The sequence below is a fragment of the Panicum virgatum genome, chromosome 8K (genome assembly GCF_016808335.1).
Source record: "Panicum virgatum strain AP13 chromosome 8K, P.virgatum_v5, whole genome shotgun sequence".
NCBI lineage: Eukaryota > Viridiplantae > Streptophyta > Magnoliopsida > Poales > Poaceae > Panicum > Panicum virgatum.
This window is the reverse complement of record NC_053143.1, coordinates 44331011-44354962: the sequence shown is the minus strand read 5'-3', so window position 1 is coordinate 44354962 and position 23952 is coordinate 44331011. Positions and strand designations below refer to the sequence as shown.

General features: G+C 50.6%; 1 protein-coding gene across 2 annotated transcripts; it reads right to left on the bottom strand.

Moving 5' to 3' along the window:
• Positions 1 to 4267: 4267 nt before the first annotated feature.
• LOC120644827 (probable serine/threonine-protein kinase PBL21) lies at positions 4268 to 12372 on the bottom strand. 2 transcript variants are annotated; one of them, XM_039921548.1, is made up of 10 exons: positions 10883 to 12372; positions 10405 to 10454; positions 9826 to 9911; positions 9131 to 9285; positions 8639 to 8849; positions 8301 to 8532; positions 8033 to 8192; positions 6158 to 7814; positions 5025 to 5650; positions 4268 to 4938 (listed from the first exon to the last, which is right to left on the bottom strand). In XM_039921548.1, the coding sequence occupies exons 1-8, from the start codon at positions 11327 to 11329 to the stop codon at positions 7623 to 7625; spliced, it is 1533 nt and encodes a 510-aa protein (XP_039777482.1). In that variant the 5' UTR covers positions 11330 to 12372; the 3' UTR covers positions 4268 to 4938; positions 5025 to 5650; positions 6158 to 7622. The 2 variants fall into 2 exon arrangements, with proteins under 2 accessions (XP_039777482.1, XP_039777483.1); XM_039921549.1 differs by having other exon boundaries at positions 4268 to 4922.
• Between the last annotated feature and the right edge of the window lie 11580 nt (positions 12373 to 23952).

Sequence of the window (23952 nt, the reverse complement as noted above, 5' to 3'; positions counted from 1 at the left end):
AAGGATAATATTTGCCTAGGAAGGCAAGCCCCGGTGCATCTAATTCCTATTATTTTCAATCTATGCAATCTATATTGTACTATTATCTATTTGTGCATTTAAGTTTGGAAACATATCAGGTGCAAACCAACCTCTCCATGCAAACTATAGAAACTTCAATCTGGGTCATCATATCAACATCCCAGGGGAGGGGCGCAGAGAGGTGGAAGGGAGGATTTGCAAAAGTGTGATTACCCAATCCAAGGGCGGGTCCAGATCGTAAAATTATCCAATCTTCCATACCCCTTGGATGTTGATCCAATGATTCAGATTGAAGTTTCCATAGTTTGCACGGAGATGTTGGTTTGCACATGATACATTCCCTTTAAGTTTTCAGGCGTTAGTTGAAACCTTAGATGCATGATTCTAGGTACCTATATTTTGAATACTAGAGGTTAAGCTCGACTAGATGCTCTGCTAATTAGGACCGGTAAAAGTCGAGTAGTTTCCTGCTACTCGCGAGATAATAGGTTCTGACTGTTTTATCACATACGTAAGGCTCGCGACGAGATCATGGGACCCCGTCGGTTTAGTAAAAAGGTACTAAGGTGTAGTGTATGGTAGCTTTGTTTAGTGTTTGAATGTACTAACCACATGCCGAGAAATATGGTAATCAGTAAGCAAATTACTCGATTGGACCGTGGCATGGGACATACCTCCCAACCGTCTTTACTTCAGTGCCATCTGGCTAATGCGCGGGTGCAGAGTCTGCGTACTCTGTAGTCGAGGGCGGTGGGCCTGTCCCGCAACATGAGAAAAAAGGGGAAATGTTGCGTGGGTGACTTCGCTTCTCATGCGTGTGTGTTAGGTTTGCCTTGTAATGTTAATAAAATCGATTCGAATCGTTCCGCCGCTCACAGACAACGAGACTGCTTAACACTTTTGCCATATAGAGTAACAAGTGGAAGATGATGATGATAATATGGATGTACTCTGAATGCTCATTCCAATATGCTTGTTTAGATATAGATGCTTACTTAGAATGGTTAATTGAACTAGAATTATGAAAGCTAAAATCTGAAAGGAAGGATCCACTATTAGTTGATTTTTCGGCAAAACAAACCTCTCCAGCCAAAAAGCCTTGCATGTCTAGTTAAGTGGACTAAGTTATATCCATTGACGGATAAGCCTTGTTGAGTATTAATATACTCAGTTTTGCTTGTGGCTTTGTTTTCAGGTGATCTTTGCGGGGTATGGTTGATGCCATGTACGAGCTTCATCATGACGTCTTGTTTCGGCGCTAGACTATTGTTTTATTTCCGCTGCAATAAAAGAACTCGGATGATCTCTTTTATGTTCAAAAGCATTTTCTGAATTTAAACTCAGTTTGTAATAAATTTAGGATATACTTTTGATGTAATAAATTTTGAAATGTTGTAATCTCTGGACTCGCCTTCGTGTGAGTTTTATGCCAGCTTTGGGTTCAATCGAAGCGTAGGTGGTTTCATCGGGACTTTACCCGACAGTGCTGTCGGATTACTCCGTTTGAAGTGCGTGTTAACTCATATAGCCTTTAAGGTAATGGTTAGCGCACTTGAACCAGATTAATTTGGGCAGTTCTGCCACACACACTCACCCCTATGAACACACGTACGCAAACCCTACTCCTATGATCACCTCCGAAGGACTGGACCGGCAGATCAGGAGATTCCCGAAGTCACCATTGGCGCCTCGTTGTCGACGGGTAGAGCAAGATGCCTCCACTCCGGATTTCGTGTTTCGGGCCTAAATCGGCCCAACAAATCAGTCAAATTTGTTCCGAAATAATTTTTTGTTGTAGAAAAAAAATTTAATTGTTCCAGCAATATAAAATATTTGTTTCAAAAAAATTATTTCGGAACAAAAGAGAGTTATTGGGCTTGTGTGATGATTTGACTGCCAGCCACACATGCGACTCTTAACATTTGCGTGGCGGAGGGTGGGGAGCCAATTTTGTAATGGTGACCCCTTTGCAATGTCTCTGTTTAGTTTTTCTCCTTCAGTCCCTCTATCCATAGAACCGTTGATTGAGTCGGACTTGTTTAAACAGGTGACGATGGCTGCATAATACCACCTTGACCCTGATGGCTTGATCTGAGAAGAACATATATTTTGGCTACAACAGATAGGCGCGCTGCCTTCTGAGAAACTTGGATCCCAAGTGAGCTCCTCTCTGTTAACAAGATTTCCAGATGCCGATCATGAAACCTGAAGGAAAAAGTCTAAATTACTTCCCTCAAGCCTCAACTATAGACAAAGTCTGAATAACTCCCTAAATTATTTTTTAGGTCATTTTACCCCTCAAACTATCCCATTTAGTTCAAATTACCCTCTACTGTAATTTGTCTTTTCCATTTCTCCATGCATAGGTGGAATTTTAAGTTTAAATTTTACAACATGATAGTACACACCATAACACATGTTAAAAAAATAAATTATAATTTTTTTATCACTAGCAGATATGCCCGTGCGTTGCAACGGGAGAAAATAATAGCTGCCCCTCTCCCCCGCGGCCACTGCCCTTCCACTCCGCCACCACATTTTCTGCCGTCCTTCCCCTAATGAGACTCATAGGGCATCTCATCACATTATTGTAACCGCTAACTTAAATTGTGGATTTGATAATCATCACAAAAATAAGTGTAAATGAACATTAGTTGACACATTTGAACTCCTCAATTTCGTAAAATTTTGTCATCAAGCTTAGTAGACAAACTATATTGAACAAGCGTGCTGCTTGCCAATCGATCAATATTCCAGAATTCTTGTCATCTTAATTTACTCATATGGAATCTACTTACTAATTTGTAGTCAGAAGAAATGATGTTACGCTTGTTCGCATCAATCAAAATAAGCCGCGGACAAACCAAGCGGTAGGTCCCATGCTCCAATAAAGAACAACAGAGAAAAGCTTCATCCAGAACCAGAACTCGTTTCTTCTCCCCAAGCTTTCGTGTGTTGCTGCCAAGTGTGCATCTCCACCGTCATCGACTGATCCAGCCTTTTACAATTCCAAACAGCAGCAGTACGCACAATCCATTCCAATCAATTCTGCGCTCCCGATACTGCACCGCCGCTGCCATGGATGTCCAACAGATCTTTGCCATTCAATTTTTCATAGATATTACTCCCAAGTCCCAAGCAGCCATAGTGCCCTCATGATAACATGGGCATGTATGCTCTGTGTGATACGATTTCCGTTTTGCAATACCTTGATCGCCGCTTATCCCGGTCCTCCCCATAGGGGGGCATGCGTCCACGGCGGGGATGACTTGCAGTCCGTCGCCGCCGCAACACGTGGTGCCTTCACCGTTGTTCTTCAAGGTTGACTGCCTCACGCCATAGTACGCGCATTGGCCACTGCCCAATGCCCACCGTTGAGCGTCGACACGATGCGGTTGTTGAGAGGATTTGTTAGTGGGAGGAGGCAATTGATTTGGTGCGAACAATCTTGATAAGAAAGCGATCGGAACCAGCAGGAATCAAAGATTGGAGGGGACGGAACCGTGCTAAACACGGAGGACACAGAACTAGACCGTGCACCGTGCACGACTCGACGGAAAAAACAAGGACGCAAAGATGCTAATGTGGCCCACGTGTCATTGAGAGATGACGGACCAAAAGTCAACGTACCGCAGAAACAGTCCGCTCTTTATAGATATATATATTATTTTGATAGGTTAGGATATTTAATAATAAATTAGTCGTTGGAGTTCAAAATTATATGAAAATTAATGGGAAAAATTATAAAAAAATTTCTAAATATGCATTGTGATGTCTACTACTACCCTGCAAAACTTGAAATTAAAATTCAACTTGTGTAAGGAGAAACAAAAAAGATAAATTGTGTTATGGGGGTAAAGTAAACTAAATGACATAGTTTAGGGGGTAAATTGAACCAAGTTATAGTTTAGGGGGTTATCCAGACTTTGACTATAGTTGAGGGGAGTAAATTGAACTTTTTCCAAACCTGAAAGACAACTCTGACAAGCTCTCTGGGTTGGACTCAACTATTAGTACGTAGCATCATGACCAACACAATCGAGCTCAGCTGAGGTCATTAATCAAATGAGCAAAGAAAGCTAGCTTCTCGTTAGTATCTGGAGTGAGCTCATTAGACTCCCAAGACAGCCAGAGAAATAGATGAACAACTAATGGTGCTTATAATTATCTAAATAGTGATCTATCACTAAACATAAGCTTCAGAGAATATGTTGTGATTAAAAGCCTGGAGTTTATGTAGCTAATGGAAAACAAATTCTCTGTAAAAGTTGAATATTCAGAGAAGCAATGTGTTTAACTGACATACATCTTAACAGACATCTCTGCTATGGAATGCAGAGAGATACAAAGAGGTACTGTACAGATTTGAAGTATTTGAGACTAGATAAGTAGTACATCCAGTCCAACTCAGAATGAGTCAGTGCCTTGGATCTCTGTAGCTGATCAATAACAAACGCTCTGCGGTACAGGTTGCATCTTTCAGAGAAGCAGCGTGTGGGGACGTTGGCAGACATCTTGAAAATTGCCTTATTCTGAATATAGTCCACAGTTCCAAATCGCTTGGAAGGAATGGAATACAAAGGGTAACTGTGTTCAGATAATCAGATTTGAAGAATAAGAGATTCAGATGGTTCATCAATGAGTATTCACAAACGCAAGGCAAAAATTGACATCAAGACACGTCTGACAGGGTGACGTCTCAGGTTATCGTTCTCTCTGCAATGATTATTTTGGTCGGGCACCGCAGTTCATCGATCTTTTTGATGTTTTCATGGCTCAGTTCTTCTCCTGTGGAGTGTGCACTGAAGAGGAAAGGTTTTGACAGAAGTTGATATTTCAAGATGACAACTCATCCTTGATTGCTCTTCCAGACGAGATGACAACACTCAAGTTAGTTGCTTCTGCGTCTCAAAAAATCTGAAGATACGCAATCAAAAGATTGAATCAGATGATGAGGTTACTGAAGACAAACAATACTGAACTGAGTTTGTTAAATTTGGAACCTGAAAGATTGAAGTATACGTCCTGGGGAAATCATACGAGTGGCCCTACTCGTCCTTCCTCAATGGTGGAAGGCTTAAGGGCTTGACCGATTGTGCCGGCATCAGAGCCGGCGACTGTGGAACTTTGCAGTCCTGATGAACCAAAAGGTAAGCACGGATGCAAACAGATCATCCAAACACTCTCGAGCAATAAAAAAACACCGGAGAGTTGGTCAGGAATAACTCTTGTTTGATGATCTCGCGAGGAAAAGAAAATTCCAACATACCTATTTCACACAGTGAATTCATTTTCACCGGAATCTGACAGCTAGGAAATTTGACAAAGAGGATCAAACATTGCATACTAGCTAGCTGTTCCAAAGAAAAAAAAACAGGGTGCTAGCTAGATCATTGTTAGTTTGTTGAGTGATAGGAACAAGTCAGTATTATGTTTCGACTCCTGCAGTGACACATCACACATGAAAACTTCACAGATAGGTACACAGAAATTAAACATTAGCAGAGGAGGTGTAAACTGTGTGTGTACTGTACCAATTACCAAGCCATACTCCCTGAACAAATGCTAAGCAGCATCCATCGCACGAGAGTAACAGGAACAGCACGAGATATGGTCTTACCACAGGTGCCTGTACAAATAACAAACAGATGGCAAACGCATAAGCTCTCCAGTCCACAAATTAGCAAAATAATAAAACTGTACATTCATAATCCAGAATCACGTTTCATGGATCATTCAGATCTCAACCTTTTACTTTCAGATAACAATTTTTTTAGACAACTTTCAGATAGCAATGAAAATCCAAAGATCCTGTGCAGTGATCTGTTGTGCCAAAAAGGCATACGCAAACATAACATCTAGAAGCCAGGTTTTGATTTGAATCCTAGCAATTATGCTATTGCCATGTCTCTCAAAACTCCAAACTTAGTAAAAGGACTCAGTTGAGGGCCTATTTAGAAGTTGGAAATTCCATGGGAAATTCACAGAAATTCGGTACTACTAGACAGTTCATCCAGTCAAAATTTAGGGAAATTTCCCGTGCTCCAAACTGTGCCAGATTGTGTTTCTGCTAGATACGATATGTCACAGAAACAAGAACTACACTGAACTAGTTGCGAGGAGCAGGTGGTTGTACCTCTTGGCAAGACGAGGTTTCATCGGCCTTGTTGAGAAGCCTGACCCAGTTGAGCGTGGCGTCGACGTAGCTGACAAGGGGGAAGAGCTGGAGGTAGAAGGCGATCTCACCCTGCACCTCGCGGAGCTCGTCGGCGTGGCGCGCCCCCATGAAGCACCGGTACGCGTACCCGCGGCGCTGGCAGGAGCGCACGAGCAGGTACGCCCGCCGGAGCGTCTCCTCCAGCTCCTCCACGGGCGCCCGCGTCTCCGGCTGCCGCATCGGCTGCGCGTCCTGCAGCCGCCGGAGCAGCGCGCCTATCATCTCCACCCGCCGCGCCAGCTGCCGGCAGGTGGCGCGGTTCCGGCGCACCATGCGCGCCGCCTCGGTGATCATCGTGATGAGGCTGGAGGCGTCGAGCCCCACCAGCTGCGCCACCGTGGCGACCTCCCCGACCAGAGCCATCTTCTTGCCTTTGGCTTTGCTTTGGTGGTGGTAGGAATGGATGAGCAAAGAATCAAAGATGGTGGAGGGGAGGAAGAAGATGGTGCGGTTGAGAGGGAGCATATAAAAGACTGTGATTTGGGAGTGGCAGACAAGTCAAAGATCTTGACTTGTGTGAAAGAGACAACACCACTTGAAAATGTTCTTTTTTTTTTTGGGAATTGTGATGCTGACATTTTTTTACCAAAACATACAGATGCCGCCAAGCGTGGAGATGGCCGGGTTTCCAGGAAGCTTCACCTCAAGTTTATTTTTATAAAATATGCATGATTCAAATTTGAGACTGAACTTTCAAGCTTTGACAGATTCCAAGTTGGACCCATGAACTGCTGGTTGGTTTCTCATCAGTCTTCAGTCTTCCTGAACAGCAATGCCAACCTACCTGAACCTGATTTGTCCAGCGGGACGGGTGGCCGCCTGGCCTGTCCATGTGACCGTTTCTTCATGCTCATGGTCTCACTGTCATCTAGAGCTAGGCTATATTAACCACACATGCATATGACAGACATTTTCAGCTATACAAGACAAAAGGGCAGGTTGCAGTGACATTTCAACAAAGCATAACTCAGCCAGCGCGAAAAGGGGCGACTTCTGACTTCTGAGAAGCTCGCAATCATCCTCCCGGCACAATTTGTGCAGAAGAATTGCAAATGCAGCCATGCAGATGTCCCCAAGTACTACATTAACAAACTTTGCAGGAAAAGGACCACATGAAAGAGATCTCTGACCAGATCTCTAAGTTGGACTGAGTCACTCAACTCGGCACTGTGTGTGAGATCTGACCAACTTGACAAATATCTGACTGCAATTATCTCTCTGTAGTGTTTACCCGATCATGATTACATACTTGTTCTCTCCATACAGGTCTATGGAAAAAACATTAGTTGCAGTAGTTTATTACTTGACACTACGGTTATACCAACTATCTCTGTGGTTCTTCCAAAAGTACAACCGGATGCAGTCTCACCAACAGGCTGATGATCTATTGCCAGGGTGATACGCCGATACTGCCAAGCATGGTAACAACTTCTGCCATGGTAGGCCGATGCTTGGCAAGATGGTTAATGCATAACAGCGCCACCTTCAGACATTCCATTATCTGAGAGCTTTCATGCTTTTTCGCACGCAACAATGGATCAACAAGCTTGTGTAGTTTCGTTTGGTACTTGTGTGCCTGAAATAGAATTTTAAATCAGGAGAAATCTCAAAGTTCTTCAAGTGCACACCACAAATCTCATGTCTAGAGAATAACTCAGAAAAATGTCATCTAGCTTTGGATAACAAAAAATAGCTCGCATTTTATAGTCGTTTTGTCAATAATACCTATGTTGCAATTTTAATACATTACTGTAGGCATGACTCTTTTTTTAAGAAAAATGGACCAAAACTTACATAATCAGGAAGCGGTAGCCCTCGATGGCCCTTCACCTTCAAGTTATAGGACTGAATAAGCTTTCCACTTATTATCTCAAGAAGTACTATACCAAAACCATATACATCAGCCTTCTCTGAGATAATTCCAGTAGCAACATATTCAGGATCTACATAACCACTAACAGATGGAAAGAAATTATCATTGCAATGCACGTGCAAACACTTGAAAATGAAAAATAAGAAGGTCATGTCTATAACTTGAATGCTGTGTCAGATAAGCTCTTACTATGTGCCCATAACAGCCACCTCTGCAGTCGTATTTGGAGCCAACATTAGTGCCAGACCAAAATCACTAATCTTAGCATTCATTTCATGGTCCAACAGGATGTTGCTTGCTTTTACGTCCCTGTGGACAATACGCATCTGAGAATGCCTGTGCAGATAAAAAAGACCATCTGCTATCCCTTTGATTATTTGAAGACGCTTAGACCAATTTAGCAATCCCCTTTTTGTTTCATCTACAAAAAAAAACATCAATACATTGGTAGCAGAAGTCGTTGAGTCGTAGTTGCTGAAAAATGAACTCAACAGATTAAAGAGACAATAATGTTAATGTAAACTTGCCAGCAATGACAGACGCCAAGCATTTATTTGGCATGTATTCATATATAAGTATGCTTTCTTCTGCTTGAACACAACACCCAAGTAGAGCAATTATGTTTTTATGTCGAAGATTTGGAATAGATTCAATCTCAGTTCTGAACTCATGTGGTCCTTGAAATGAAGATGCATCACGTCTTTTGACTGCGATACGAACACCATTAGAGAGTTTTCCCTACGAAGATTGAATGCCAGTGTTAAAAGAACACATCTAAAGATGTATGAGGCAGCTTAAAGAAACTTTCAGGTATGAGGCAATATAAACTTCTTGTGTCAGCGACTAGTAGAACGGTTGAGCACATCCATTGGATTAACCTTTAACATGAAGCAAGGTGCTATGATTGTGTAGCCCCATCCGAAGTCGAGATGCATTTAGAGAAGTTTTTGATCTAGGTGTCATACTTAAGCAGTTCAAGTACTTATCTCTAGTTAAAGGTTATCTTGAGAAAACATTACCTTGTAAACACAGCCAAATCCACCATTTTCCATCAAATTTCCATCTGATAAGTTGTCTGTTGCAGCCAAAATCTGAGAGAAGCTAAAATGCAATAATTCTGCTCCTTTCGCACCGCCCATGAGATTTGCCAATCGTCTCATGTTCATGACTTGGCCTAATTCAAAGGAAACCCCACCTTATCACTGACTATAGTATTGAAAGAGTTAAAAATATGCATGTATATGGAACAGGTAGCATCCATATAGTCAGAAATGGCGCCTACAGTATGACTGAACTACAACAATAGCTTGAATCTTCCTGGACCTGTCTACAATCATATGCACGTACTCAATTGATTCATAAAGGAACATATATAGCAAGTCTTTATGTCAAGGCATTTTCGTAACTTCAAACTTAGTTTCTTTAAATAAAATAGGAAAAATTGGTGATCCATTCATGCCCTAGGAGATAAATTCGTGTCTTGATTATTTCTAGAAGATTATGCTATATCATACCCCTGTATCCAAAGGGAAGGCATCAATGTATACTGAATGTATATTTTTCATATATTGATACAAGTTATCTTCCAAATGTTACATAGATGTACATGTCCTCTGGAGTAGGAAAAAACCACTTAGTAACTCCTAAAAAGGCCACAAAATTTGACAGCTATTAGACAATATTGCATAAGTGTGGAGTAAATGCATGAGCGTACCTTCTGTTTTCTCTTCCTCGGGTTTTGAGGGAGGATGAGTTCCCAAATTTTCAAATCCATTAGCCATGAGACCCTCTGTTCTGAGCCTGATATAGTAGCACACATGTAAAATGTGATAGGTTGTATGAATAAAGGAACTCAAGAGTTTGGCTGTTGAAAAGGAATTTACATTTGTGTTTGTGGGTAGGTTGGATGAGGTCACAATTTTCTTTATCGGAGTATCACATAATTAGTATCACATATGGTGATGACTTTGTTCTAAAGAAAAGAATCAGCACCTGAATGGTACAGAGCCATATTCTGCAAGGATAGTGCACAATTTTCATATTGAGCAATCACAGTCCTTGCGTTGGTTTTAATCTTAAGAGAGGTATGGAGTTGGAGTGAGAAGATGTTCAGTGCATCGTTCTAAACTCCAAATAGATAGCAGCAAAATGAAGCAGGTTTACAATGTCAAGAAAAATAACTCAATCAAAATCCAATTATCTACTCTACAAGAACGAAATGCTTGGTGAATGCATAACCAAAGGGAGTCCATAAATTTGACAAGAAAAAAGGGATGACATAGATATACCATACCTATCTTCATGTTCCGCATGATGTACTGCATGTAAATCATCTGTAGTTTCCTTAATGATGCAAAAAGAAAAGAATAAGGAAAATAAGATCCTTTGATCATAAGTTAAATCTTAACAAATATTCCAGTAACAAACTGCCATCAACATTTTGAATCTTAATTTTAATAAGAGGCATGGTAAACGGAATAAATATCTACTTGTTTCCCTTGATGAAATAATATGTAACTGATTGTACAATGCTTCTTGTAAAAGTTCCTTAGAATTAGATATTGATTATAGCCTATATAGATTTGCACAGTTGCAGGATCTTGGGACTATAAGTTGTGTCGGCACTGACCAACAAAGGCAGCCAAAAAAAATGCATTTAGAAACAGAATCTTATCTGCTACAAAAACTGGCTCTTTTTCTTGTGGGAAAAAACTGTTTTTTTTCTGAAACACAACAAAATCTGAGAAAAATTCACACAATGAAATCCATACCCTTGAGCACAAAGGACAAGCCCTGCTCAGAAGCCGCTCCCAAGTTCGGGTGTTATCGACAAAGCTGACAAGGGGGAAAAGCTGGAGGTAGAAGGTAATCTCATTCTGCACCTCACGGAGCTGATCAGCCCGCTTCACTCCCATACAGCAGCTATACAGATAGCTATCATCACGACAGGACGCGATAAGAACATACGCGTGCCGAAGCGTCTCCTCTAGTAGTTCCACTGGGTTCCTAGTCTCCATGTGCTGCATCAGCTGTGTCCGTTCGAGCTGCTGCAGAAGGTCCCCGATCATCTTTGCATGGCGTGCCAGCAGCTGGCAGATCTCCAGGTTCCTCTTAACCGTCCGCGCCGCCTCCACAATCATCGAGATCAGCCCATATGCGTCGACCCCAGCGAGCTGCGCGATGCTGCCCACCTGACCCACTGCGTTCCACAGTGCCATACTCTTTGCGGTTGGTTTTCTGGCAGGCTTACCTTAGAGACGCCAGAAGAGGAAGAAGACCGAGCTTCCTCAAATGAAGCCAAAGTACCTGGGAGCTAACTTCTTCAAAAGACACTGACTTTGACAGAGAACCGAAAGTGACCAATTGAGAAAATATGGTCATTGACTAGTGACCCAGTCACCCCCAAGCCAGGCGTCGCATCTCCATGCAATGAACTTTCCAATGATACGACTTGAATGGCCACATTTGAGCTGTTGACTTCGACGAATGGTATCAATTCCATTGAACACAGAAACTGAACCACAGCATACTGGCCTCTCTTCTCCACGAAACATCTGGTACTCTGGCAGGTTGTGGCGTTGCCACAAACTCTTCGAGCTCACTATATTGTGCCAGCAGCATCTGAAGGACCGAACTGGCTTAGTCTTGCAGAATTTCCGCAAACACTGGCACTGCAGAGCCATCCCACCGATACTGACACCAACTGACGGCCAATCCAATTTAACGCCAATTGCAGCTCACTAGTGGCATACAGCAAGGGCAATGGTTCCCATGCTGACAGGATGGCGAGTCAACCCACCTGCTGCGTTCGGCGAGGCTCTCGCTGGAAACGGCATTTCCTCAAACACCTTCCGCGCGTCCACCTTTCCACCTGTGCAGCGCAGAGAAACCGCCGGAATTCGCTCCCGGCTTTCTTGCCTCTCGCTCAACAAGGCTGCGGCCATGGAGCCTTCGTGACGGTCCCTTGCGCTCAACGAGGCCGCGGTTCCTCGTTCCCGTTGGCTCTGTCCCGCCGGCCGGCTACGGACGGCGAGCGGGCGGCACCCAACCCCGTGTGGGCCGCGCCCTTGCCGCGTATGGCGTTGCATTGCAGTGGCGAGGATTTCTGGAGAAGGGATGAAAGCCGGCCACACAGGCAAGAGGGCGGCATGCCGGCGGCGGCGAGCAAAGCGAGCAGCGCGTCAACCGAGTCCGACGAGGGAGCCTCTCGCGATGGGCTAATATGGGCCCACAATCCTGGCCGGACGGGGCCTCAACAGTTGCTACGGACTGCGGAGGCAGCCCCGTTGGGCGGGAGTTGGGCGTTTTTTTTTATTCTTATATTTTTCAAAATCGTTTTTTTGAAATATATTTTCGATTTCACATTTTACCGCTACCGCCCGGCAGGGGCGGCATGGACCTACATGTAAATAAATATAAATTATTTTTGCGCGAAAGCTCCTGGTGGGAGCCTGCCGCCCCCCTGCTGGGCGGCAGGCACCTGCCGCCCGGGGGGGGGCAGGCTCCCCCAAATATAAAAGCTGAGTCCGTTCCCTCGCACCCTCATTTCCTGCCCACGAGATCCAGAGAGAGGATTAGTGGTTCGGATTAGTGGTTATAATTGAAGCCATACCATGTTTCTACATATTAGATTAATTAAAATAAAGTCTTTGGATGGCCAGATATGTCGAGCAAGGTGGCGTTTCAAGTTCATTACGGTGACTTCTATAGAATTACTCATGATTCCTATGGAGTAAATCTATCAGCATTGGAAAGAAAACAGTGCAGTCTAGATAAACCCCTAGAGATGAGTTTTGAGTCCATACGGAAATATCTTCACAGGAAGTTCAATGTGAATCCAAAGACACATTTACTTACGGTTCATACCTTGACTTCCCGGGAAAATAATAGGGATTTCTGAGAGTTGACGCCTATAAGTAGTACGGAAGCATGGCAACATTACATGCACGCAGCTCTTGAAAGTGGGTGGCCTCTCGCAATGGTAATTCAGATTCACCAGAAGGACGATGATTTAGGTGAAGGGTCAACACACACAACATCTGTCGGGTACCACGATTAGGGATATCCTAATCGGATTAGGGATATCCTAATCGGGGTCCTAAGATCACCCTAAAAAACGTAAACACATATTAGGCAACTGGGCCCACAAAGGCCTACGGCCTCCTTCCAACATGGAAGAAAGAGAAGGACTCAAAAAAGCCTAGCATGCGGCCCATTCGCACCCCCCTCGGACCCGCGGGGCGATCTCCGCCTCGCACGAGGGCTCTCATCGGGACCCTCGACTGCGCCCCGCATCTCCGCCTCGCTCGAGGGTAGCAAATCTACCCTCGAGCGGGCAAAACATCTCCGCCTCCCTCGAAGGTAGCGAACCTACCCTCGAGTAGGGCGAATCATCTCCGCCTCGCTCGAGGCCACCCGTCGATGTAAAGGACAAACGGCCCTTCCACTCACCCGCCCGTCGTATGGAGGCATTAAATGCTAACCACTCCTCCACAGCGCCCAGGACAGATGGTGTCAGGCCACCATTCCCCACAGTGGTTGCGACCGGAGTCCCGTCCGCCAACTCCGGTCACTGCTCCTCCATCCCGGACGCTGTGGCAGCATTGTGGAACCTGCGACACGGGACGAGACGGGTTCGGCACTGCTCCCGTTACTATTCTGCCAACTCCGGCTGTCCGGACTCCACCTCACCACACGTATGGCCCCGGACCCGCCCCCTGCTCGGGAAGGGGTCCGGTGTCTCCACGTGCCCCCCCCGAAGAGGGATGCCCAACACTAGCAGCCGGAGGCCCAGACCTCCCCCCCTCGAGGGGTCCGGGATCTCCGTGTGACTCCCGGACCTCCTTAGTGCACACACCAGCACTCCGTCCAGGGGGGTCCGGGACCGCCACGTGCCCTGCTACCGCTGATGCACGTATATATGCAAGACCCTGACCTGCAGGGTCCACGGAGCGCCACCACGCCACGTTTGGAAGATTGTACACCCTACAGTGACGACCACGCCGCCTGCTGGGGCTGGCAGGACGCCGGCGCGATCTCCACATGACCAAGGACGATATCCAGGACGACTGCCACACTCGACGCCATGCCCCACAGTGTACTTCCTACAGTATTCGACCACTGCACCCCCGCGATTCGGGGGGAAACGACGACTTCCACGTTCCCCTGCGCATGTACACCGTCCCTCTTTGTGACTATAAAAGGAGGAGACGGGCTTCCTTTAAGGGGACGTCACGATCATCGTCATACGATCAGTACCACTGAGCACCCGATATTGTCACTAGCCTCAATCAACTTCTCCTCTAGCAGAGACCTGGGAGCTTCCCTCCCTCTCTCGCCACGCCTGTACCCCTTACTACAGGCACCTCCGGTGCAAGATAATACAGTGCCCGCGCCCACCCCCTTGCTGGACGTACGGCTCCGCGGCCGGAACCAGGATAAACCCGTGTGTTACTGTGTTGCCTCTTGCATCAACATCTGGGACGAGGAAACACGCAGCATTACTAGTTGGTGTCCGGACCGCCGGGTCGGGACACCGACAGTTGGTGCGCCATGTAGGGGCTCGCTGCGTGACGTTTTCTCTTTTGTTCCCATTTGATCTCCAGGGATGGCGAGCAAATCCAACCCGTACCCCATGGGCATTTCGGATCCGCTCCCAGCAGGATACGTGATCTGGTTCAGGAGTCTTGAGTTCAGAGCAACCGGCAACGGTTACCTCATGGAGCTCCTCTCGCCCAGACGCAACACGGACAATCTGGCTTCACCAGCCCGGCACAACGGGGGCTCGGGCTGGCATTCGCGACAAGCGCATGCAGAGCGGCGCCGGGCGGCACGCCTCACCTCCCCTACGTGGGTTGAGGTTGCCATGTCACGGCTCAGCGTCGCGGCCGACGGGGCCACCGCTTCGTCATCACGTGCTTCGGCGTCAGCAGCACCAGCACCATCATCGACTACAGCTCTAGTGCCTCCCAGGGGGGCGCGGCTGCGGCATCGCCCTTCCCCATAGGGATGCGCAATGCTGCCTCCTACGCTTCTTCGTCTAGCACCAACTTCGCTGAGTATAAGGATCTGCCGGATCATAACCTCCTGTCGATCCGCATCCTCATCGCATCATCTCCTAACGACTCCTACCCCGAGACGGCGAGCTCGATCGCCGATGGCGTCAACTTCTTCATGGACAACTTCACGGCCGAGGAGGCCGAGGACTACTCCGGGGTCCGCGACCCCGGCGCTTTCCGCTCGTTCCAGCTGGCGACGGCTTACTGCCTCACCTGCTCTGAAGACTCCAGCGAGGGGGATTACGATCCCGCCCGGGAGTGCTTCATGGTCCAGCTCGCGGACGGGCAAGACGACAATGCTCCGGGTGATGACGGGAACGACGGGGTAGACGCGCAGGCGAACCAACCGATAGTGCCGCCTGCGGCCCCTTCCTCTTCGTCAAGCTCGGCGACGCGATAGGCACAACTGGCGCAGCTCAAGGAGCTTCAAGCCAAGCTCGATGAGCAGCGTCGGCAGACTCAGGAGCTGTGCACCGTACTCGAGAAACAGCACACCGCGAGGCACAGGCGCTCATCGAGCAAGCTACTGTGCAGTAGGCCGAGAGCTCTGCGTCTCGCATACGCTCGATAGCCCCGAAGTAGCCCGGTGGGACTGCACGCCAGGACCACAAGGCTTCGGTGCACAGTCCGCTAGGGGGGAAAGAAAAGGCAGCCGTAGCACACGACGCGAAGGCACCCTCGGTGCACGACCGCATCGGAAAGGCTCCCGCAAGGGAGCGACTCCACGACACGCGCGGACACGCCGGCGATGGCGACGGCGACAGCGACGCCCGCTACATCATTAACGGCAAGAAGTACACCCCTCGACGGGGTGGACGCTTCGACCCCGAGCACGACAGGGGTGAGTCACCGGAGCCTCCGGGCACACGGGTGTTCAGCCGGGAGATTCGAACCGCTCCTTTTCCCCCACGCTTTCGACAACCCACTACCCTCGTCAAGTACTCGGGCGAGACCGATCCTGCAGTCTGGCTCAACAACTACCGCCTAGCGTGCCAGCTGGACGGTGTGACAGAAGACGCGGTTATCATCCGCAACCTTCCCCTTCACCTCGCTGACGCCACACGAACGTGGCTCGAGCACTTGCCCGCGGACCAGATCCATAACTGGGCCGACTTGGTCCAGATCTTCGTGGGCAACTTCCAGGGCACATACGTGCGCCCTGGGAACTCCTGGGACCTCAAAGGATGTCGCCAGAAGCCCAATGAGTCCCTGCGCTACTACGTGCGGCGCTTCTCCAAGCAATGCACCGAGCTCCACCGCGTCACCCATGTCGAGGTCATCAACGCTTTCCTCGAGGGCACGACGTGCAGGAACCTGGTGCACGAGCTTGCGCGAAGCCGTCTCGCCAACACCAACGAATTGTTCGACGCTGCCACCAACTACGCCGCCGGCGAGGAGGCATTTGGTGCCATTTTCGATGACAAGCCGAACAAGCGCAAGGAAGATGCGCCCGTGGAGGGCAGCAACCCCAAGATCAACACCCCCGCCAAGAAACAAAAGTGGGGGAGAAAAGGAAAGAAGCAGGCCCCTCTGATCCAGCGTGGAACGGGGCAAGCAGAAGACTCCGACGAGGCCTTCGTCGCCGCCCCAGACTGCAAAGGACCTCGAGGCCCCCTTCGAGGTGGGGGTGGCCTATTCGACGACATGCTGAAGAAACCGTGCCCTTACCACAAGGGCTCGGTCAACCACACCCTCGAGCAGTGCGAGATGATCAAGAAGTACTACAACCGCGTCGCTCACCGCGACGAGGACAAGAAGAAGGATGCTGGTGACAAAGGTGGAGATGACGAGTTCCCCCCGGTGGAGAACGCCTTCTTCATCTTTGGAGGGCCAACGGCGAACATGACCTCTCGGCAGCGCAAGCATGAGCGCCGGGAAGTCTTCTCCTTCACCAAGGCCATGCCATCCTACCTCGACTGGTCGAAGGATACCATTTCCTTTGGCCGCGTGGACCACCCCGATTACGTCCCGCACCCGGGACGGTACCCGCTTTTTGTCGACCCCATCATCGGCAACACCCGCTTCTCCAAGGTGCTCATAGACGGAGGCAGCAGCCTCAACATCATGTACGCCCACACCTTGGGGCTCATAGGAATTGGATTGAACAAGCTTCGCCCCAGCAAGTCGCCATTTCATGGCGTTATGCCGGGGAGGCGAGTCCAACCCCTCGGCCAGATCGATCTGCCTGTCTGCTTCAGCACGGCAGCCAACTTCCGCAAGGAAGTGCTCTCCTTTGAGGTGGTGGGGTTTCGGGGATCATATCATGCCATCCTTGGTCGTCCCTGCTACGCCAAGTTAATGGCCATCCCCAGCTACACCTACCTCAAGCTGAAGATGCCGGGTCCGAAGGGTGTCATCACCGTCGGATCTTCGTTCGAGCATGCCTACGAGTGAGATGTCGAGTGCGTTGAGCACGCGGAGGCTCAAGCGGAGGACGAGGCCCTCGCAGCCACCCTCGACAAAATGGCAAGCGAGGCCTTGGACTCCACGCACTGACACGCGGGAAGCTTCGAACCTGCCGAGGGTATCAAGAAGGTGCCCCTTGACCCGAATCGCTCCGACGACAAGGCGTTGCAGGTCAGCGCCACCCCTCGACAGCAAATAGGAAGTGGTGCTCATTGACTTTCTCTGCGCCAACGCAGACATCTTTGCGTGGATCCCCTCGGACATGCCTGGCATACCGAGGGAGGTTGCCGAGCACTCCCTTAATATCCGACCCAACTCCAAGCCGGTGAAGCAGCGCCTGCGACGCTTCGACGAGCTCAAGCGCCGGGCGATCGGCGAGGAGCTGCAGAAACTTCTAGCGGCCGGATTCATCAAGGAAGTATTCCATCCCGAGTGGCTAGCTAATCCTGTATTAGTGAAGAAAAAGAATGGGAGTTGGCGGATATGCATAGACTACACTAGTTTAAATAAAGTATGTCCGAAGGTTCCCTTTCCTTTGCCACGCATTGATCAAATCGTAGATTCAACTGCGGGATGTGAACTTTTATCCTTTCTTGATGCTTGCTCCGGTTACCACCAAATTAAGATGAAAGAGTCCGACCAGCTCGCGACTTCTTTTATCACACCTTTCGGCATGTATTGCTACGTCACGATGCCCTTCGGCCTCAGAAACGCCGGAGCTACATATCTGCAGTGTATGCTCCACGTTTTCGGGGACCATCTCGGGTGGAACGTAGAGGCATATGTCGACGACATTGTTGTAAAATCCAAGAAGGCGGACGACTTGGTTGCTGATCTCAGGATCGCATTCGATTGCCTAAGGGCCAAACGGGTAAAACTCAATCCCGAGAAGTGCGTGTTCGGAGTCCCTCGAGGCATGCTCTTGGGCTTCATTGTCTCCCAGCGGGGCATTGAACCCAAGCCTGACAAAGTCTCGGCCATCACTCGGATGGGACCGATCCGAGACCTAAAGGGGGTACAGAGGGTCATGGGATGCCTAGCGTCCCTTAGCCGATTCATATCGCTTCTCGGCGAGAAAGGCTTACCCCTGTATCGACTCCTGAGGAAAACCGAGCGCTTCACGTGGACCCTAGAAGCCCAAGAAGCCCTCGACAGGCTGAAGGCATCACTCACTCACGCCCCCATTCTCACGCCACCCGCGGATGGCGAGCCCTCTATCTGTACGTAGCTGCGATGACCCAAGTGGTCAGCGCGGTGGTCATTGTCGAAAGACAAGTGGAGGGCCATGCTCTGCCCATCCAATGGCCGGTGTACTACATCAGCGAGGTGTTGTCTGAAACTAAGACACACTATCCACAGATTCAGAAGCTGCTATACGCGGTGGTTTTGGCATGGTGCAAGCTGCGCCACTACATCAAGGCTCATCCCGTCACCGTGGTCTCGTCTTTCCCTTTGGGAGTGATAGTCCACAACAGGGAAGCCGAGGGTAGAATTGCCAAATGATCCGTGGAGCTGATGGGAGAAACTCTCACCTACGCCTCCCGCAAAGTGATCAAGTCCCAAGTCTTGGCCGACTTCGTGGCTGAGTGGACGGACACTCAGCTACCCCCACCACAAATCCAGGCCGAATGCTGGACCATGTACTTCGACGGGTCGGTGATGAAAACCGGCGCCGGTGCCGGCCTCCTCTTCATCTCACCCCTCAGAGATCACATGCGATACGTAATACGCTTGCACTTCCCTGCGTCTAACAATATGGCGGAGTACGAGGCCCTTCTCAGTGGCCTCCGCATCGCCATCGAGCTCGGCGTCAAACGTCTCGACGTGCGCGGTGACTCTCAACTCGTCATCGACCAAGTGATGAAGGAGTCTAGCTACCACAACCGGAAGATGGAGGCATACTGCAAAGCAGTGCGCCGCCTCGAGGACAAATTCGACGGCCTAGAACTCAATCATGTCCCGCACAAGTACAATGAGGATGCCGACGAACTAGCCAAGATCGCGTCGGGGCGGACCACCGTCCCCCCGAACATCTTCGCTCGCGACGTCACCAAGCCCTCCGTCGAATTCAAGGATCCGGCAGAGCCAGGCCCCTCGACCGCCGGGCCCTCCAGCGAGAACTCCCCAGCGGACGAGGCCGAGCCCATGGACATTGACTTCGGGACCCCCCCCCACGGATGAGGCCGAGGCAATGGAGATCGACGAGGCCCCCACTTCGCAAGATTGGCGCGCCCAGTACCTCGACTGGATGATTCGAGGGGTCCTACCCTCGAACCACGCTCAGGCGCGGTGCCTCGCTAGGTGGGCCAAGTCCTTCGTCTTAATCGACCACGAGCTGTACAAGCGCAGTCCCTTGGGTGTCTTGCAACGATGCATCCCCATCCTCGAGGGCAAGGAGCTGATCTGTGACATCCACGCTGGCACTTGCGGTCATCACGCCGCACCACGAACCCTCGTGGGTAATGCATTTCGACAAGGTTTTTACTGGCCCACTGCGGTCACCGACGCCACCGACGTCGTGCGGACCTGCGAGGGTTGCCAGTTCTACGCTCGAAAAACACACCTCCCGGCCCATGCACTGCAGACCATCCCCATCACGTGGCCGTTTGCCATGTGGGGACTGGACCTTGTCGGTCCACTGCAGGAGGCGCCCGGGGGCTTCACCCACTTGCTGGTGGCAGTCGACAAATTCTCCAAGTGGATCGAGGCTCGACCCATCAGCAAGATTAATTTCGAGCAAGCTGTTATGTTCTTTACCGACATCGTCTTCAGGTTCGGGGTCCCGAACTCGATCATCACCGACAACGGCACCCAGTTCACAGGCAAGAAGTTCTTGGCGTTCTGCGACAGCTTCCACATACGTGTGGACTGGTCGGCTGCGGCGCACCCACAGACGAACGGGCAAGTGGAGCATGCCAATGGCATGATCCTCCAAGGACTGAAACCAAGAATGTTCAACAAGCTGAACAAGTTTGGCCGGACGTGGTCACAGAGTTACCCTCTATTATTTGGAGCCTGTGGACGACCCCTAGCAGAGCCACGGGCTCCCCGTTCTTCCTCGTCTATGGCGCCGAGGCCATACTCCCCATGAACTTGGAGTACAGGTCGCCAAGGCTCAAGGCCTATCAAGAGCAGCAGAACCAGCGAGCCCGCGAGGACTCGCTGGATCAAGTGGACGAGGCCCGAGACGTGGTGCTCCTGCACTCTGCGCGCTACCAGCAGTCTTTGCGAAGATATCAAGCGCAGAGAGTCCGGCGCCGAGACCTCAACAAAGGGGACTTGGTGCTGAGGCTTCGACAAGACAACAGGGGCCGCCACAAGCTCTCACCACCATGGGAAGGCCCATACATCATCGCCGAGGTGCTCAAGCCCGGCACATACAAGCTGGCGAACAAAAACGGCGAAGTCTTCACCAACGCTTGGAACATATAGCAGCTACGTCGCTTCTATCCTTAGAGTTCCGAGCTATTTGTACATCATTTGTACTCGTGTTTTCGATTTCCCGAAATAATAAAGAAGTACGCTTTACTTGTTTATTTTTGGGAACCTTCCGGACCCTCGGGGGCTCGGATGCGCATGAACACTGAGGTACGCCTGGCTTTACCCTCGGCAAAGGCAAGCCTCCCTCGGGGGCTCCTACGGGGGGATCCCCCGAACGTCCCCAAAAAATGCCAATGTTTTTTCGAAAAAATTCCGTCTCTAAGCTTCTTGTACACTTGGAAAAAATGGACGCGAGGCATAAGCAACTACGGTACGGGGCCGGCCAAGTCATGGGGCCGCCCACGCCTCCGGGATACGGCACCCCCTCACCACCCCACGCCTACGTCGCTTATGAACGCGAAATTCCTCGCAGAAGTTTATCTAAGTCGTATACGAGAACACGGAAGTAGAGTAAATAAAACGAAGGCTCGAATACACAAGGCCTCGATGGGCCACACTGTCGATTTTAACGATAACAAATTTCTTAAATTCATAGATACAATTACAAAGTACAATCATGACAAGTACTAATTCATTACATGGGGCTCCGAGGCCTAGTTTCCCTACAGGTTATCATCCCCCCTTCGTGGATCTGCAACAGCATCGAACTCGGCTATCGGGGGGATGTCAGCTTCGAGCTTCTCGGCTAAGGCAGTGACGAACTCCTCGGCGGCTGCGTCGGCGTCATCCATGATAGCTGACGCGGCGTCCGCATCGGCATCATTGGGAACGACGTACCCCGACGACACCCTCTGGAGATCCATGATGTAGTGCGTCGAGGCCACGGTGTGGGCTCGCAGGACACCGAGACGGAAGGTGCTCTTGGCATGCTCAGCGATCCGGCCACCTAGCTCTCGTAGGCGGCTAATCACCGAGCTACCAGAGACGGCGCCCTCCCCTTCGAGCTCCTAGCACACGCTCATGGTGGTTCGCTCCAGGTCAGCGTACTCCGCCTGCGCCGCCATGAGCGCGGTGTTGACTGCCTCCTTTGCCGCAGTCTCGTCTGCCACTTGCTGCCTCAGCTCTGATCAAAGAAACGAAGATAAGCTACGAAAGACTAGAACCCAACAACATTAAAATTTCGAGCATTCACCTACGATGTTCTTCTGTGCCTCCTCTCGCTGGACCCGGGCAGCCTCCTCAAGGGAAGACAAGGAGTTCTCCTTCTCCTTGAGGGCGGCCTCCGCATTCCGGAGGGCCACCTCCTTCTCCTCGAGGGCCTTGCCCTTCTCCTCGAGGGTCCCGGTGAGCGTGCCAATGGTTGCTTTCTCGCGCTGGAGCTCGGACTCCTTGCCCTGGAGCTCGGCCTCCTTGCGCTGGAGCTCGGCTTCATTCAGCCCGAGCGCTGTCCTAGTGCGCTGCAGCTCGGCAACTTGCGCCTCGGCTTCCTGAGCCTTCTGCTCCGCTGCAGCCCTTTGGACGTCACGCTCGCTGGCGGTCCGCGTCGACTCCTCCTCCAGCGCCTGTCGACGCGCCTCCAGATCCGTCATCTTCGTGCTGGCGTCAACATTCTGGAGCACCAGGCCAGCGTTGTGCTGCCCAAGCCAGCGTACCTGGGAGTACAGCCAGGCCATCTCGGCGCTTTTCTTGCGCGAGATGTCCCTCAGCCGCAGCAAGAGGAAAGGCATGGGTAAAACAAATAAAATCAGGGCCAAAATATGAACGATTCTCGGGGAAGAGCCGCTTACCTGGCTGATCTGGTAATCTGTCGTCCGATGGAGCTCCAGGGCGCGATCGAGGTGGTTCTGAATCTGAGAACCCACCTCAATCTGTGCCTGCCAGACGGCCTCCACCTCTCGCTCATCACGGAGAAACTCCGAGGGGACCCTGGACTGGATAATTGCCCCGTGATGGGGCCCCTCGGATGTCCCCTCGTCGAGCACCTCCGCACAGGCCGACGTAAACTCCGGAATCTTGCTGGCGGCACTTGCCGCAGCAGCGGGGTCGATGTCCCTCGAATCCCCGTATTCTTCGCTGCTATCCGGCAGCTGCACCACCGGCACTATGCCTTCCGGCGCCGCCTGCGCCGTCGTTGCTACGACAACACCCTCATCCCGGGCCTCTGCAGGCACCGAGACGCGAGCTTCCTCCGCCACCGGCACCCTCTGCGCCGACTCCTCCTCCGCGACTCCCTCGACCCCAGCCCTTGGGGGCTCGAGGACGAGGGTCTCCACCTCCGTCTGGCTGGCGGGGCGCTCTTGCGCACCCCCACCAGATCCTTCCTTTGCGACCGGCCTAGCGGCGCTATCCGCGTCGCCCCAACCGGCCTCGGCTTCGACGTCCGGCCAGGCAGCGTCATCTGCGCCGCCCTGGCCGGCCTACCCCATGGCGTCAGCCGGAGCGGCTGCTTCAGCTCCACTCTGGCCGATGTCGCCCCCGTTCCCCAGTGCTCGTGCCTGTTGGGCCGCTTGGGCCTCCGCCACGATGTCCACAACGGGCGGGGCCTGTGGCGCCGAGTGCGGCGTAGCGCTTGCCCCGGTCTTGAGGGCTTTGGTCGGCGCGAATGGGGCTGCGTCCTTGGCAACAGCCCTGGAGCTGGAAATCGGGGAAGGAAGGCTAAGGTTAGCAGGACTGGGGGATCGATCAAATGAACGCAACAAATAAAACCAGAAACACTTAACCAGATCGGGCACTCATGCTGCGTTTGCCCGTGCCACTCCTTCGGGCCCGCGGCACGCTGATGTCTCTCGACGACTGATCCAAGGGTCTCGTCCTTAGACTAGCCTGAGGCCTCGATGCTGTCTGCGCGGGCGCCCCTGCGCTCGCCGTGGACCCATCACCGCCCGTCGACATCGTGGGCATGGGGACCCCCTCGCCCGTCGCTGTCAGGGACAACCTCCGCTCTGTCGCGGGCGTAGATGACCTTCCGCCCGCCGCCGGTGTGGGTGACCTTCGCC